Source organism: Linepithema humile, chromosome 5 (assembly GCF_040581485.1).
Source record: "Linepithema humile isolate Giens D197 chromosome 5, Lhum_UNIL_v1.0, whole genome shotgun sequence".
Lineage (NCBI taxonomy): Eukaryota > Metazoa > Arthropoda > Insecta > Hymenoptera > Formicidae > Linepithema > Linepithema humile.
Window position 1 is genome coordinate 17,207,103 of NC_090132.1, and position 17,033 is coordinate 17,224,135.

Below are 17,033 nucleotides of genomic sequence, written 5' to 3' on the forward strand. Positions count from 1 at the left end.
ACGGTATTCCCCATTATTTGAACGTTGAGCGCTACCGCGATGCTCGATGCGTAAGAATTATGGTATTTACGCATGAATCACGTGAATTTGCATAGCTCTGAATAACCTTTGGAAATCGACAGATATACTATTGCGTAAGTATATATGCCGCTACGATTTGTCAGTCGTGCAAACTTACAGCCGCGTACATACACCGCAAAAATAATGGGAAATGAAACGCGATGTATTACGCGCGCTCTTCCGCTCTCGTCGTCGGCTTCCGTTCGTCGCCGTTTTTCGCGGAGGATCGACGCCTACGTCGTCATGTAAATTGCGAAATCGCGCTCGCGAGAGACTTCTTCTACATCGCCGGAGGGGGCCTTCTGTCCGGGGCAAGAATGAATAGCCTGGTTACTTACCCACCATCGCTCATTATTGCTCAACAGGGGCAACTTATGAGAGCGCAAGAAGGTATATCTACAATGCGAAGAAATATACAGGATGTCTCAGAAGTCGTGTGCTCTATCTGCATCGCACATTCTTGAAAATCAAATAAAAAATTACTATGATTTTATTTAGGCATCATTAATTTTTTTATCTTAAGCGATCGACAAAGAGATCTTTCTTAAAGAAAAATCTACATTAACCTCGGCAAGGAAACTGTTATTGAGAAAAAAATATGATGTTTTATACATCCTGTATAGCAGCGCGTCAATTAAACATCCTATCGAGCTCATAATTATCTCAGTGAGTTTGCGAAACTCTCATCCGCGGTATTTCGCGAAGGATCCCCGAGCGATTTCATCTAAGCTTATTATATATTTCATTATATACCTCACAGATCACTCAGCGACAGACGTGTTGAAAACATCGTCATTAAGAACTTGGTTGCTAACAGAGTTGCAGACGTGCAGCCAATTTGTAGCGACTAACTAGTTTATATTATTACAATTTTATCCCGCTTCCGCGCGTCTCAAAGATATAGCAATCTGTGAACAATCCGGAAGACGTTACTCGCTAAGCTGTCGACGAAATGGCGCATTAAGAGTTACTTCATAGAGTACAGCGATGCTTGAGTAACAATATTTTTTTCCGCGTCTCTGCAATCAGTGACCGACTAATGATGAAGAATATTAACTTCGTCGTGCGTGATGTACGTATGAAGTCCATAAGCGTCCGAGATCTGTGGATAGACGCGTTTATGCAGATTACCTTCTCGCTGTTACGATTTACTTCGGACCGCGGCGATAAATTAACGTGGCGTGATGAGTTCAGAACGTCGTGGGTCAAGGAACTGTTATAGGTTCCGACGCGTTTGTTCGAGATGCGTTATTATTTAGGCGTTACCGCGACCGTTCTTTTCCGCCTGAGGGAACCTTCGTGCGTATTCTTCATCTTCATTCTACGACTATGGAGGTGTAAACTGAATATGTTAAAAAATTCCACTCAAAATCTTTATTAAAATACAGCAAGAATGAGCGAATAAAATTTAATTAATGATCGCGCAAAATGTGAACTCGAAAGAAAATAATTTTTACAGTAATTATTTCTTAGCTCTATTTCTTTTGTAGTAATTATTTCTTTTGAAAGATTTATTACTTATTTTATTCATTTTTAGATAAGTACAATCGATATATTGATGAAAGATTGATTTTAATATCTTAAAGCAGATTTAATTGTGAATGATTAAGTGTGATTTTCTTTAAGATTCATACATTACATATATCTCTTACATGTAACTTAGCGTAATGTTCGTTAATTACACGATTTATATTCTTATGTGGAAAGTTGCCATGAAATCGGAGGCTCTAGTTACAACATGTTCGAATTCGAGATATGACAAAGCCCCGTCGCCATCTATGTCGCTCTCTTCCAGAATTTTTCGACACACGGTAGCTACCTCTTCGGTACTTAGCCCACCTCGAGTCAGCTGCCGACAGGTGCGTTCCAAATCACTCAGACCCAACACCCCATCCTCGTCGAAATCTGTTCAGGAAAGATCACAGATTGACAAACGGAAATAAAATATAAAAACATTTATGAAGATATTGCCAAGACGATACGCGAATATAAATGAGTTTTGGAATCGATTTTTCTTTATGACGAAAACACATATTCGTAAAATATTAATAAGAATTGAAATGGATATATAAAAACAGGATAAAAATGCAAGTTTTTTTACGGCGAAAGAAAAATTATCTCTGTCGGATGAAGATATAATTATGACGCTGCATGTCGGCAAAATCGATCGGTTGTTCCGTGCAAATATTCCTGTGCATCATGGATGTCGTGTCTGAACGCCGTATGTACTCCTCATCCCATGGAACAACTATAGGTACAGCGAGGTCGACCTCCAGGCTCTCTCACGGTTTGCTCGTCCGTCTGTCCATTTATCCATCCATCCGTCTAGTTCACCTGGTGGTCCGTACCGTAAATTTTAAAGGCGTAAAAGACTTTCAGATCCCGCGGTGCCTGTTCAGAAAATACGGACATCATCTCGAGAAATTCTTCAAAACATATTCCATCGGAAATGAATATCGACTGTCCTGATTCCTGGCGTCTTGTAAAAACCTCTGAAATTCGTTCTCTAAATGGGTTTTCCTAACAATATAAAATATATATTCTAATTAATTAAGAATGCTTATCTTGGTTTCTATATTTATAGAAATAATAAGAAAAAGATAAAAATGCAATAACAATCATACATATCTTTCTATTAAAAAATCTCTCATAGAAGTTTGTTAAAAATTTTCCATAGCACGAACATATATAGTACATATTGTATTTGTATTGTGTTTAAAATTAATATTTAATACTTGAAATAAACCTTTAGTTCAGGAATACGAGCTAAATATGACAAAGGTAAACGGAGAGACGACGCTTCTTGCGGTGTCATAGTACGCGGTATCATTCCAGGATCTCCTATTTCGCGAAATCTCTTAAATATTCTAGAAGAAAACAGAAAGAAGTTAGCCAAAGTAAAATTATATGCAATAATGCAAGCATAAAGATACTACCTCACGATTTCCTTGCGCGTAAAAAACGTGCAATCCTGATAATCTTCGAGTTGCTCTTCAGTGAAAGTTGCCACTTTGTTTCCCATCGCACTCTTTATTAATTTTAATATTCCTTTTTTAATTTTGATCCAGAGTATTATTATATCTTTTATTAAGAAATTTTTACGTATTGAATTTTTTTTACAAAGAAATAGATGAGATATACATATATTTATATAAAAAATTAAATTAAATAGAATTAAAAAACTTTTCAAATCGAATTAAAAGGAGCTGTGTTACATTTACGAGAGAACAATGTGGACTGAGTTTTCACATTCTCAATGTTCGATACGAAATCGTGCAATCTAATAACCAGGGTGTGTCCCGCCACTCCCATCTTTGGGGATGTTTCGATGTACGAGGGATTCACTTGTCCAGTGTTATTAATTACAACAACGATCGTTACACTCCAATGTCGTCGCGTGAATTCTTTAATATTAATTATATTAACCGTATTTATACATATGATACATATATAAATAGAAAAAAATATTATCAAGATTTCAATAATTATATAAAATAAATATACAAATATAATAAATTTATTATAACAAAATTTTATTATATAAAATACTGCATATCACAACTTATAATAAGTATCAGATAACTAAAATTATGTCAAATACATTATGATACAGTTTTTCGTTAAATATAGTGATCTTCATATGCTTCTTTACAATCAGCCAAATTATGAACACATTCTGTAAATTCATCTTCTTCCAATCCAGAATCCATAAAAGCATGAAATTTCTTGATGCTTCTTATCCTTTTAATTTGATTAAGTAGAGATTCGTACATTGCTGCAATACCATTACTGCTATGTAATCCAGCCATCGCCGCAACTGAATTCACATCTGAAAAAAAGGATAGTATCAGTTTATTGTTCAATCTCGATATTTGTTATACTAATAACAAGTTTTCATACCGGTTTCTACAGGGCAGTTGGTAATGTTTCCATTCTCAGTTACATTATTATTAAAAATCTTTGGATATGGCAAAGAAATTTTTAGTGGCGCCTCGATATTGGACAAATATGTAGCTGACGCGTGAGATGTGCATGTCAAATAAAATGTCATCATTTCATGTACACTGGAACAATTGTACGCTGGTTTGATTAGTTGTTGTTTTGGAGATTCATGACAAGGCCGCTTTAGTCTTTCTTCTGGAATTCCTCGTAATGCTATACTTCGCATATCGTAGTCCATTGGTATATCGCAGCTCGGTGTCAAGCTTGTCCAAAGAGATCCTTCAAACTCATCCAATATATCTATTAAATCCATTTTTATTTTCATAGGGAACGGCAGACTCAAAGTAGTCGCTGCGGCTTTGCGACCCAGTTTATTCAGATCGGCGCACAAGTCAGATAAACTGGCGTTAGTATACTTCTTGGTTCTGTATCTCAAAGTCAATGTATCCAAGGCAGTTGCTAGTATTGCACTACTGTGATATTTTAATTCAGGTCTGTATGTTATGTTTTCGAATTTACGTGCATCGGCTGCAAACGGCCAACCGACTTGTCCACACGAAAGTGGACTGTAAAGCGACGAATATTCTCCAATGTGTTGCCAGCACAATGCTGTATTGACGATTTTGATTAGATCTGAGGCACTGGGCTCGCTATTGTTAAAATCTAGACATGGAAATGTCAAAATACTTTTTCCATACTCATCACGCAAATGTTGAATACAAGATGCTCCGAGACCAGCAAAGCCGTCAGCAGAATCCACAAGTACCTATTTTTAAAAATATATTGCATGTTATAATATATAAATAATTATTCTAAAATAACATTACATATAACAATGTACAAGTACCTGAAACCCTTGCATTAAATCGCACTCTTCCACATAAGATCGTATTCTGTCACAGAAGTCGTCAGAAAATTGTTCTGTAGTCCATAAATTACGACCATACGTGTATATATTGAATGGCTGTTCTGTACAATTGTGTGAATATTCTTTGACGATTGTCATTGTTCTTGGATGGCATGAAGGTAAAAAATAATCAACCCATGATTTCACATTATTTTCTAAGTTGAAAGATTGTGAGTCCACAGTTTCACTGGATTCGTTTAAACTCTGAATAAAAGGTGTTTTAGGATTAGGTTCGTCGCTGATAACTTCCAATTTTGCATTATCCCATAACAATTGATTATCTGACTTCTTGTTAAGTTCTGTATTGTATAAAGTGCCGTGTTCACTTAGATATCCTAATGCTCCTTTTAAATCTGCTATCAAGAGTCTTGGTGTGAATGTAACTTGCCTCTGAAACAGAATTATTTCACTGTAATTAATATTTTATATTGTAATACATGTTGTAATATATTTTATATTGTAATACATATATTCATATTCAAGCTTTTGCATACTACAACTTTGAATTCAACCCTAAATTTTACTAAAAAAAAATTTATATAAATAAGTTTCCTAAAACTATAGTTTTGCAGTTATACAACTTCTCTTTCTTTGGTATTGTCTATTCTATTTATAATAAATAATGATAGAGAAAGAATCATAATTTTTACAAATTACACTTACTCGCTCATTTTCACCTTCTCTATACAAGACGTCATGATTTATTTCGGATGGTTTATTCGGATCGTATGTAAAATTAGAGTCCTGCAAAAAAATCAATTTAATGTATTATAATCATTGTACATGTCAAAGATATGTCGAGATTTATGAATTAAATATCTATATATAATTATCACAATACCTGCAGATTCCACCAATGTGCACCAATAAAATTGGAATAATGACCCAATTGAATGGTTAATATTTCTCGTGTTGTCATATTTCAAATTTATAATCTGTTCAGAGAAAAATTTTATATATATACCAGAAAGATAAGGTTATCTTGCACGCGTCTATGCGAATGTAGGTCTATTCTTTATAGCTGAACTGGCTGCACTAGTTCAGAGTTTATCTTTTTCCCTCTATATTGGAAGGAGAAAGATAAACTTTGAACTAGTGCAGCCAGTACAGCTATAAAGAACAGACCTCTTGTGTTCTACATATGACAGTTCTCATTTCTATGAAGAAAGAATAGGTCTGTTCTTTATAGCTGAACTGGCTGCACTAGTTCAGAGTTTATCTTTCTCCTTTCAATATGGAGAGAAAAAGATAAACTCTGAACTAGTGCAGCCAGTTCAGCTATAAAGAACAGACCTAAGATCCAAATTCAAAACTTTTTGAGGAGTTTATAAATGAATGAAACTTGTATATAGCTGAGTCCCTATATAGTCTAATATATAGCAGACAGAGAATTCATAAAGATCCTAAAATCATTTTTCAGGTCTTCAAAATTCTCTATCCAATAGCCAATCAACCATTAAGGCTGCGTCCGAAATTCATTGCCAGTACTGAAAATCTACAATATACGTTACGTAAACTATAGATTTTCAGTACTGGCAGGAATTTCGAAACACAGCCTAATGGCCGGTTTATGCTTCGGTCTTAATCTTAATCTTAATCTTAAGAGTTGATAACGTAGAATGCCATAAGGGCGTTTATACTTCCCTAGTCTTAATCTTAGTCTTAAGGCGGGAGCACAGACTTTTGCATAAAGCATAACGCATAAGCATAAGGAAATTGATTGGTCCGTTTCCTTATGCATTTGCTTATGCTTATATATAGACCAATCAATTTCCTTATGCTTATGCGTTATGCTTTATGTAAAAGTCTGTGCTCCGGCCTTTAATCTTAATCTTGGAAAGATCCCATCTTTTAACTTTAGTTCCTAATGTCCTAAAGCCGGGCCAATGAGGTAAGTCTGACGTCCGACGCAGCACGAAACCGCGCGAAATAATGGTTTTCGATTTTTGTAAAATACGAAAATGAGTGATGCTGATTTAATTGAATGTGTCCAACAATTCGATGTTGTTTGGAATAAAAAAAATCCAAATTATAAAAATAAATTAGTGGTTAGGTTTTGTTACATTTGCACATGCGTAGTCCGAATTTCCAGGGAAGCATAAACGAGTCCTTAAGATTAAGTTAAGACTAAGACTAAGATTAAGATTAAGACCGAAGCATAAACCAGCCATAAGCTGATGTAACATTGGATATTAGTTCGAAATTGAGTTTTGAGTTTTTAAAAGTCTTGACTTATTCTAATTTAATAAATTTGATCAATTTTGCAAATAGCATTTTTATAATGTAAATAAAAAACTACATATTTCTTGATATTAATCTAAATTCCAGCTATACTATTCAAAATTATTGCACAATATTACTATTTAATTGTTTCGTTTTGTCATATGATAGAATTATAACAATGTTTATATATTATAAATAATAGTAATGTAATAAAGTTTTATATATATGATATAAAGAGAACGAATTCAATATATATGTATATATAGGTCTGTTCTTTATAGCTGAACTAACTGCACTAGTTCAGAGTTTATTTTTCTGCTTCCAACGTGGAGGAAAAAAGACGTTCGCCACCACCCTGTATATGTATGTACAGGGTGTTGCATATACATATTGGGCAGTACGACGGGTTGCGCGGCATACTTTGCAGGGATAGGCGCAGTTCAATGGGTAATGACAGCATAAATACGTACCATCATAACTTATTGATCGAATTGATCGCGCACATTTTTACTAATTTTGAGTTTACAGCGTTTCAATTATAACGGACTTGAATAATCGTTGTGATTATTACTAGAGAAGCTAAAACATATTAAAAATAAAAAATTAAATTTTAGAAAGTTAACACGTTAAAAGAAACAAATATGATACAACAAAATTTCTTTCTTTACCGCTCTATCAAAATTTACAACGCTAACACGCGCGAAAAGTAAAGCGGTAAAGAAAAAAAATTTTGTTGTATCATATTTGTTTCTTTTAACGTGTTAACTTTCTAAAATTTAATTTTTTATCTTTAATGTGTTTTAGCTTCTCTAGTAATAACTGCAACGATTATTCAAGTCCGTTATAATTAAAACGCTGTAAACTCAAAATTAGTAAAAATGCGCGCGATTAATTCGATCAATAAGTTATGATGCTACGTATATATGCTGTCATTATCCACTGAACCGCGCCTATCCCTGCAAAGTATGCCGCGCAACCCGTCGTACTGCCCAATATGTATATGCAACACCCTGTATGTACTTTCCTTAGCTCAGGGGAACTCCTCAAAAAGTACGGGAAAATACCTGAACTTCCGAGAACTTTATACACTGCATGGACTGCATTAGCATCATTGTGTCGTAGGATACTGCATAGATTGTTCGAACGTTTCATAGTAGCGCGTTAAAAGAAAAGCTTATAATATTGTATAATAGTTATATTAATTATGATGAAATTTAAAATTAATTTTGAAAAATTTCCCGATTATTCGGTTCCAAGATTAACGATTGAATTAATGGGACATTTTAGTGTCGATGGTGATGCGAAATATCAAGCTGATTTATCGCAACTGAAATATTATATTCCTCCTCCGATTCTTGATAATGTGTGTTACGATCTGAAGAGAAATTCTGAATGTTCTACTCGTTTTAAACCTGATGCATGCGAAAGATTGGATTTTATATTCCAATGGATTGCGGAAAATTTTAGTCGACTTGAAAAACCATTATCAATGCAAAAAGAGCGTTGGTAAGTTATTTAATAATTATTATTTAAGTATATAAAACTTGTATAATGATTGTTATGAGTGTTATTGATGAGTATATTTCACATTGTATATATTAATTATGTATTAATTGTATTGCATTAATTGTATGATGTATTATATTTTACGACCATTAGATGACATTTTTATATAACAGTAAATATGTTTCAAAATTTACAGTTTCTTTTGATGATAGAGTTCTCTTACTAATTTGGATTTGTTTTTTTTAAATTTTTAATAAATTATTTAAATTTTTTTAAAAAGTAAAAAAAGGTTCAGTGAAACAAATAAATAAGTCAAATTTTTCAGTCTATTTTTAATAGATTTGAATAAAATGTTAGTTTAAACTTTAAAAAGTATATAATATTAAGAATTGTAAAGCTACTATAAATAACCCACTTTGCAATTTTATTTGAGAAATTGAATCCTATTTTGTCAAGATGTTTTATGAAAGAAATATACTTGCAAATAGCAAAATTTTGGAACATTGCATATAATGATTATTTTTACATTAATTCTGATAAAAGTAATTCTGATTAGGTTGGATGTAGATTTTATTTGCCGTCGTGGGGTGTTAAAAAAATTATTATGCAGCCCATATGTAAGATATGAAGAAAATATGGAGGAAGAAGAAAAAGATAGGAAGAAATGGATCATTTGTGCTAGCAAATATCGCGGAACAATATATCTACGCAAGTTTTATACAGATGAACAAGAGAAAATTACAACGGGATACAAATTTGAACAGTATATGTTAGCAGGTATTTTACATTTTATATATATATAACCAATTTGTTTTTGCTTTAAACATAATAGAACATATTACTTATTTTATTTATAATTAATCTAACTTTAGAACAATACTAAAAAAGTATACTTTTTATTAGATGATCCCTCGCATGAACCAGATCCATCAGCACCTCTTAATATATGTGAGGAATTTCATTGCGTGTTTAAAGCAAAATTTGGAGATCATTCTTTACTATATGGGGCTGAAATAGATGGTATTCTTTCACAAGAGCCTATAAATGATACATTGATCGATAAAAAGATAAAGCTTGTTGAATTGAAAACATGTCCAATGCATTATGACAGTAAACGTGGAAGATTTTACCCGGATAAAGCAACAAACTGGTGGAGTCAAAATTATTTAGTAGGAATTGATAAAATTATATGTGGATTAAAAGATAAATCTAATACAGTAAGAATGATAAAAGAATATTCTACAAATTCGCTGATACCACGGTCCAAGGTAATAATTCTATCAATTCTAAAAAAGATTTCAAAATATGTCCAATGAGATGCTTCTTGATACATTAATTATAAATTATTTATTGTGTAGATTCGCTGTAACCAGAGAAAATGTGAAATGTTTTGCAAGATATTTTTAGACAATGTTAAAAGGATTGTCACTAAGGATTATAATGAATGTATATATAAATTTCACTGGAATCCACGTACTAAAGATATTGTAAATTATACTGAAGAAGCTCCTGATAATGAAAATTATATTTTCTTAAAGGAGTTTGTCAAGAAAGTAGAGGAGTGTAAAAATACTTATCAGTAAACGTGAAAATCCAAGAGATAATTTGTTTTTTATGCTAAAAATTATAATAGTGTGAGAAGCTTACTAGATTTTATATATGATTACATAAACAAAAATATGATTTACAAAACCATGACAATTTTTATAAGGAAACAAATTATGTATTTTATTTTCAAGGAAATAAATATGATTTATTTTAATCTTGAGATATTTTAATAATGATAACTTTCCAGATTACTAATACAGTAATGATTATTTTGCATTTTATACAATTTGTTAAAAATTTTTCACAGCACGAATATATATAGTACATATTGTATTTCTATTGTGTTTAAAATTAATATTTAATATTTGAAATAAACCTTTAGTTCGGGAATACGGGCTAAATATGACAAAGGTAAACGGAGAGACGACGCTTCTTGCGGTGTCATAGTACGCGGTATCATTCCAGGATCTCCTATTTCGCGAAATCTCTTAAATATTCTAGAAGAAAACAGAAAGAAGTTAGCCAAAGTGAAATTATATGCAATAATGCAAGCATAAAGATACTACCTCACGATTTCCTTGCGCGTAAAAAACGTGCAATCCTGATAATCTTCGAGTTGCTCTTCAGTGAAAGTTGCCACTTTATTTCCCATCGCACTCTTTATTAATTTTAATATTCCTTTTTTAATTTTGATCCAGAAAATTATTATATCTTTTATTAAGAAATTTTTACGTATTGAATTTTTTTTACAAAGAAATAGATGAGATATACATATATTTATATAAAAAATTAAATTAAATAGAATTAAAAAACTTTTCAAATCGAATTAAAAGGAGCTGTGTTACATTTACGAGAGAACAATGTGGACTGAGTTTTCACATTCTCAATGTTCGATACGAAATCGTGCAATCTAATAACCAGGGTGTGTCCCGCCACTCCCATCTTTGGGGATGTTTCGATGTACGAGGGATTCACTTGTTCAGTGTTATTAATTACAACAACGATCGTTACACTCCAATGTCGCCGCGTGAATTCTTTAATATTAATTATATTAACCGTATTTATACATACGATAGATATATAAATACAAAAAAATATTATCAAGATTTCAATAATTATATAAAATGAATATACAAATATAATAATTTATTATAAAAAAATTTTATTATATGAAATACTGCATATCACAACTTAGAATAAGTATCAGATAATTAAAATTATATCAAATATATTATGATACAGTTTTTCGTTAAATATAGTGATCTTCGTATGCTTCTTTACAATCAGCCAAATTATGAACACATTCTGTAAATTCATCTTCTTCCAATCCAGAATCCATAAAAGCATGAAATTTCTTGATGCTTCTTATCCTTTTAATTTGATTAAGTAGAGATTCGTACATTGCTGCAATATCATTACTGCTATGTAATCCAGCCATCGCCGCAACTGAATTCACATCTGAAAAAAAGGATAGTATCAGTTTATTGTTTAATCTCGATATTTGTTATACTAATAACAAGTTTTCATACCGGTTTCTACAGGGCAGTTGGTAATGTTTCCATTCTCAGTTACATTATTATTAAAAATCTTTGGATATGGCAAAGAAATTTTTAGTGGCGCCTCGATATTGGACAAATATGTAGCTGACGCGTGAGATGTGCATGTCAAATAAAATGTCATCATTTCATGTACACTGGAACAATTGTACGCTGATTTGATTAGTTGTTGTTTTGGAGATTCATGACAAGGCCGCTTTAGTCTTTCTTCTGGAATTCCTCGTAATGCTATACTTCGCATATCGTAGTCCATTGGTATATCGCAGCTCGGTGTCAAGCTTGTCCAAAGAGATCCTTCAAACTCATCCAATATATCTATTAAATCCATTTTTATTTTCATAGGGAACGGCAGACTCAAAGTAGTCGCTGCGGCTTTGCGACCTAGTTTATTCAGATCGGCGCACAAGTCAGATAAACTGGCGTTAGTATACTTCTTGGTTCTGTATCTTAAAGTCAATGTATCCAAGGCAGTTGCTAGTATTGCACTACTGTGATATTTTAATTCAGGTCTGTATGTTATGTTTTCGAATTTACGTGCATTGGCTGCAAACGGCCAACCGACTTGTCCACACGAAAGTGGACTGTAAAGCGACGAATATTCTCCAATGTGTTGCCAGCACAATGCTGTATTGACGATTTTGATTAGATCTGAGGCACTGGGCTCGCTATTGTTAAAATCTAGACATGGAAATGTCAAAATACTTTTTCCATACTCATCACGCAAATGTTGAATACAAGATGCTCCGAGACCAGCAAAGCCGTCAGCAGAATCCACAAGTACCTATTTTTAAAAATATATTGCATGTTATAATATATAAATAATTATTCTAAAATAACATTACATATAACAATGTACAAGTACCTGAAACCCTTGCATTAAATCGCACTCTTCCACATAAGATCGTATTCTGTCACAGAAGTCGTCAGAAAATTGTTCTGTAGTCCATAAATTACGACCATACGTGTATATATTGAATGGCTGTTCTGTACAATTGTGTGAATATTCTTTGACGATTGTCATTGTTCTTGGATGGCATGAAGGTAAAAAATAATCAACCCATGATTTCACATTATTTTCTAAGTTGAAAGATTGTGAGTCCACAGTTTCACTGGATTCGTTTAAACTCTGAATAAAAGGTGTTTTAGGATTAGGTTCGTCGCTGATAACTTCCAATTTTGCATTATCCCATAACAATTGATTATCTGACTTCTTGTTAAGTTCTGTATTGTATAAAGTGCCGTGTTCACTTAGATATCCTAATGCTCCTTTTAAATCTGCTATCAAGAGTCTTGGTGTGAATGTAACTTGCCTCTGAAACAGAATTATTTCACTGTAATTAATATTTTATATTGTAATACATGTTGTAATATATTTTATATTGTAATACATATATTCATATTCAAGCTTTTGCATACTACAACTTTGAATTCAACCCTAAATTTTACTAAAAAAAAATTTATATAAATAAGTTTCCTAAAACTATAGTTTTGCAGTTATACAACTTCTCTTTCTTTGGTATTGTCTATTCTATTTATAATAAATAATGATAGAGAAAGAATCATAATTTTTACAAATTACACTTACTCGCTCATTTTCACCTTCTCTATACAAGACGTCATGATTTATTTCGGATGGTTTATTCGGATCGTATGTAAAATTAGAGTCCTGCAAAAAAATCAATTTAATGTATTATAATCATTGTACATGTCAAAGATATGTCGAGATTTATGAATTAAATATCTATATATAATTATCACAATACCTGCAGATTCCACCAATGTGCACCAATAAAATTGGAATAATGACCCAATTGAATGGTTAATATTTCTCGTGTTGTCATATTTCAAATTTATAATCTGTTCAGAGAAAAATTTTATATATATACCAGAAAGATAAGGTTATCTTGCACGCGTCTATGCGACTGTAGAGGTCTGTTTTTTATAGCTGAACTGGCTGCACTAGTTCAGAGTTTATCTTTTTCTCTCCATATTGAAAGGATACTGCATAGATTGTTCGAACGTTTCATAGTAGCGCGTTAAAAGAAAAGCTTATAATATTGTATAATAGTTATATTAATTATGATGAAATTTAAAATTAATTTTGAAAAATTTCCCGATTATTCGGTTCCAAGATTAACGATTGAATTAATGGGACATTTTAGTGTCGATGGTGATGCGAAATATCAAGCTGATTTATCGCAACTGAAATATTATATTCCTCCTCCGATTCTTGATAATGTGTGTTACGATCTGAAGAGAAATTCTGAATGTTCTACTCGTTTTAAACCTGATGCATGCGAAAGATTGGATTTTATATTCCAATGGATTACGGAAAATTTTAGTCGACTTGAAAAACCATTATCAATGCAAAAAGAGCGTTGGTAAGTTATTTAATAATTATTATTTAAGTATATAAAACTTGTATAATGATTGTTATGAGTGTTATTGAGTTATTGAGTGTTATGAGTATATTTCACATTGTATATATTAATTATGTATTAATTGTATTGCATTAATTGTATGATGTATTATATTTTACGACCATTAGATGACATTTTTATATAACAGTAAATATGTTTCAAAATTTACAGTTTCTTTTGATGATAGAGTTCTCTTACTAATTTGGATTTGTTTTTTTTTAATTTTTAATAAATTATTTAAATTTTTTTAAAAAGTAAAAAAAGGTTCAGTGAAACAAATAAATAAGTCATATTTTTCAGTCTATTTTTAATAGATTTGAATAAAATGTTAGTTTAAACTTTAAAAAGTATATAATATTAAGAATTGTAAAGCTACTATAAATAATGACCCACTTTGCAATTTTATTTGAGAAATTGAATCCTATTTTGTCAAGATGTTTTATGAAAGAAATATACTTGCAAATAGCAAAATTTTGGAACATTGCATATAATGATTATTTTTACATTAATTCTGATAAAAGTAATTCTGATTAGGTTGGATGTAGATTTTATTTGCCGTCGTGGGGTGTTAAAAAAATTATTATGTAGCCCATATGTAAGATATGAAGAAAATATGGAGGAAGAAGAAAAAGATAGGAAGAAATGGATCATTTGTGCTAGCAAATATCGCGGAACAATATATCTACGCAAGTTTTATACAGATGAACAAGAGAAAATTACAACGGGATACAAATTTGAACAGTATATGTTAGCAGGTATTTTACATTTTATATATATATAACCAATTTGTTTTTGCTTTAAACATAATAGAACATATTACTTATTTTATTTATAATTAATCTAACTTTAGAACAATACTAAAAAAGTATACTTTTTATTAGATGATCCCTCGCATGAACCAGATCCATCAGCACCTCTTAATATATGTGAGGAATTTCATTGCGTGTTTAAAGCAAAATTTGGAGATCATTCTTTACTATATGGGGCTGAAATAGATGGTATTCTTTCACAAGAGCCTATAAATGATACATTGATCGATAAAAATATAAAGCTTGTTGAATTGAAAACATGTCCAATGCATTATGAACGTGGAAGATTTTACCCGGATAAAGCAACAAACTGGTGGAGTCAAAATTATTTAGTAGGAATTGATAAAATTATATGTGGATTAAAAGATAAATCTAATACAGTAAGAATGATAAAAGAATATTCTACAAATTCGCTGATACCACGGTCCAAGGTAATAATTCTATCAATTCTAAAAAAGATTTCAAAATATGTCCAATGAGATGCTTCTTGATACATTAATTATAAATTATTTATTGTGTAGATTTGCTGTAACCAGAGAAAATGTGAAATGTTTTGCAAGATATTTTTAGACAATGTTAAAAGGATTGTCACTAAGGATTATAATGAATGTATATATAAATTTCACTGGAATCCACGTACTAAAGATATTGTAAATTATACTGAAGAAGCTCCTGATAATGAAAATTATATTTTCTTAAAGGAGTTTGTCAAGAAAGTAGAGGAGTGTAAAAATACTTATCAGTAAACGTGAAAATCCAAGAGATAATTTGTTTTTTATGCTAAAAGATATAATAGTGTGAAAAGCTTACTAGATTTTATATATGATTACATAAACAAAAATATGATTTACAAAACCATGACAATTTTTATAAGGAAACAAATTATGTATTTTATTTTCAAGGAAATAAATATGATTTATTTTAATCTTGAGATATTTTAATAATGATAACTTTTCAGATTGCTAATACAGTAATGATTATTTTGCATTTTATACAATTTGTTAAAAAATTTCCATAGCATGAATATATATAGTACATATTGTATTTGTATTGTGTTTAAAATTAATATTTAATAAACCTTTGAAATAAACCTTTAGTTTATTAATACGAGCTAAATATGACAAAGTTAAACGGAGAAACGACGCTTCTTACGGTGTCATAGTACGCGATATCATTCCAGGATCTCCTATTTCGCAAAATCTCTTAAATATTCTAGAAGAAAACAGAAAGAAGTTAGCCGAAGTAAAATTATATGCAAGCATGAAGATACTAAGTACCTCAAGATTTCCTTGCGCGTAAAAAACGTGCAATCCTGATAATCTTCGAGTTGCTCTTCAGTGAAAGTTGCCACTTTATTTCCCATCGCACTCTTATTAATTTTAATATTCCTTTTTGAATTTTGATCTAGAATATTATTATATCTTTTATTAAGAAAATTTTACGTATTAAATTTTTTTTACAAAGAAATAGATGAGATATACATATATTCATATAAAAAATTAAATTAAATAGAATTATAAAACTTCAAATCGAATTAAAAGGAGCTGTATTACATTTACGAGAGAGCAATATGGACTAAAAAAATTTTTTAAGTTTTATTTTCTTTTCACCTTCTGCTCTTCCTTTCGTTCTCCTATGGTGATTGGTTTAAATAATGTAAAAAAAAAAAATTTTTTTAGTTGAAAAACCAACAAGCGAGATAAGCGTTAAAAATTAGCGAAGCTATACCAACATAAATGAAGAGTATTTTTAAAAAGCTCTACTGTCGATAGCGGAATAAACTCTTTTTTGTACATTTGAAACTGACTATCTCAAAACCTATGGACCGTACTACAATCGCTTTCATCTCATTTGAAAGATAATTTAATTCTCTACAACAGCGCTCGGAAATAGTTGCACATTTCGAGCCGATTCAGCAGACGACGTTTCCTGTTCCCCCACTACCGCCCGGCCGCGGCGGTCGAGCCGTCGATAGCTCTGGCGCAGGAGCGTTTTATATAAGAAATAGGCTGAATTGTTTAGGCATCTTTCAGAAAAAGTAATATTTTCTTTGCTACATAAA

At 31.4% G+C, this 17,033-nt stretch overlaps 5 protein-coding genes and 1 long non-coding RNA gene across 8 annotated transcripts in view; 2 read left to right on the top strand and 4 right to left on the bottom strand.

Moving 5' to 3' along the window:
• Positions 1-10,400, top strand: part of LOC105669320 (decapping and exoribonuclease protein-like) — a 47,519-nt gene extending 37,119 nt beyond the window's left edge. For 2 of the 3 annotated variants that reach the window (XM_067356005.1, XM_067356006.1), the window contains exons 3-6: positions 8,420-8,638; positions 9,195-9,415; positions 9,542-9,906; positions 9,997-10,400. In XM_067356005.1, coding sequence (XP_067212106.1) covers positions 8,622-8,638; positions 9,195-9,415; positions 9,542-9,906; positions 9,997-10,221 — 828 coding nt within the window. In that variant the 5' untranslated portion in view covers positions 8,420-8,621 and the 3' untranslated portion in view covers positions 10,222-10,400. Of the gene's footprint in view, positions 1-8,223; positions 8,639-9,194; positions 9,416-9,541; positions 9,907-9,996 lie in introns of those variants that run through there. The other variant, XM_067356004.1, reaches the window with a different exon arrangement.
• On the bottom strand, positions 1,544-3,258 carry LOC105669308 (calcium and integrin-binding family member 2-like). The gene is made up of 4 exons (XM_012362189.2): positions 2,997-3,258; positions 2,807-2,927; positions 2,409-2,580; positions 1,544-1,965 (listed from the first exon to the last, which is right to left on the bottom strand). Exons 1-4 carry the CDS (start codon positions 3,080-3,082, stop codon positions 1,748-1,750), a joined length of 597 nt encoding a protein of 198 aa, XP_012217612.1. The 5' UTR covers positions 3,083-3,258; the 3' UTR covers positions 1,544-1,747.
• Positions 3,577-5,964, bottom strand: LOC105669312 (protein misato-like). Its single transcript, XM_067355995.1, has 5 exons — positions 5,751-5,964; positions 5,573-5,653; positions 4,850-5,299; positions 3,961-4,768; positions 3,577-3,889 (listed from the first exon to the last, which is right to left on the bottom strand). Exons 1-5 carry the CDS (start codon positions 5,826-5,828, stop codon positions 3,681-3,683), a joined length of 1,626 nt encoding a protein of 541 aa, XP_067212096.1. The 5' UTR covers positions 5,829-5,964; the 3' UTR covers positions 3,577-3,680.
• A 932-nt stretch (positions 10,401-11,332) lies between the features above and the next one.
• LOC137000139 (protein misato-like) lies at positions 11,333-13,718 on the bottom strand. The gene is made up of 5 exons (XM_067355996.1): positions 13,506-13,718; positions 13,328-13,408; positions 12,605-13,054; positions 11,716-12,523; positions 11,333-11,644 (listed from the first exon to the last, which is right to left on the bottom strand). Exons 1-5 carry the CDS (start codon positions 13,581-13,583, stop codon positions 11,436-11,438), a joined length of 1,626 nt encoding a protein of 541 aa, XP_067212097.1. The 5' UTR covers positions 13,584-13,718; the 3' UTR covers positions 11,333-11,435.
• Positions 13,719-13,731: 13 nt separating this feature from the next.
• On the top strand, positions 13,732-15,896 carry LOC136996845 (decapping and exoribonuclease protein-like). Its single transcript, XM_012362184.2, has 4 exons — positions 13,732-14,123; positions 14,697-14,917; positions 15,044-15,402; positions 15,493-15,896. The coding sequence occupies exons 1-4, from the start codon at positions 13,822-13,824 to the stop codon at positions 15,715-15,717; spliced, it is 1,107 nt and encodes a 368-aa protein (XP_012217607.1). The 5' UTR covers positions 13,732-13,821; the 3' UTR covers positions 15,718-15,896.
• Positions 15,897-15,924: 28 nt separating this feature from the next.
• Positions 15,925-16,971, bottom strand: LOC136996870 (uncharacterized). Its single transcript, XR_001100240.2, has 3 exons — positions 16,582-16,971; positions 16,249-16,375; positions 15,925-16,183 (listed from the first exon to the last, which is right to left on the bottom strand). It is a non-coding gene; the product is annotated as an uncharacterized lncRNA (long non-coding RNA).
• Positions 16,972-17,033: the final 62 nt, after the last annotated feature.

Coding starts and splice junctions, on each gene's coding strand:
- LOC105669308 (XM_012362189.2), bottom strand. CDS start 3,082: ATGGGAAACAAAGTGGCAACTTTCACTGAAGAGCAACTCGAAGATTAT. Junction 2,928..2,996: donor ACGCGCAAGGAAATCGTGAG/GTAGTATCTTTA, acceptor GTTTTCTTCTAG/AATATTTAAGAGATTTCGCG. Junction 1,966..2,408: donor TTACGCCTTTAAAATTTACG/GTACGGACCACC, acceptor TTTCCTGAACAG/ATTTCGACGAGGATGGGGTG.
- LOC105669312 (XM_067355995.1), bottom strand. CDS start 5,828: ATGACAACACGAGAAATATTAACCATTCAATTGGGTCATTATTCCAAT. Junction 5,654..5,750: donor CACATTGGTGGAATCTGCAG/GTATTGTGATAA, acceptor ATTTTTTTGCAG/GACTCTAATTTTACATACGA. Junction 5,300..5,572: donor GAGAAGGTGAAAATGAGCGA/GTAAGTGTAATT, acceptor ATTCTGTTTCAG/AGGCAAGTTACATTCACACC.
- LOC137000139 (XM_067355996.1), bottom strand. CDS start 13,583: ATGACAACACGAGAAATATTAACCATTCAATTGGGTCATTATTCCAAT. Junction 13,409..13,505: donor CACATTGGTGGAATCTGCAG/GTATTGTGATAA, acceptor ATTTTTTTGCAG/GACTCTAATTTTACATACGA. Junction 12,524..12,604: donor ATTTAATGCAAGGGTTTCAG/GTACTTGTACAT, acceptor TTTTAAAAATAG/GTACTTGTGGATTCTGCTGA.
- LOC136996845 (XM_012362184.2), top strand. CDS start 13,822: ATGATGAAATTTAAAATTAATTTTGAAAAATTTCCCGATTATTCGGTT. Junction 14,918..15,043: donor TGAACAGTATATGTTAGCAG/GTATTTTACATT, acceptor ACTTTTTATTAG/ATGATCCCTCGCATGAACCA. Junction 15,403..15,492: donor CGCTGATACCACGGTCCAAG/GTAATAATTCTA, acceptor TTTATTGTGTAG/ATTTGCTGTAACCAGAGAAA.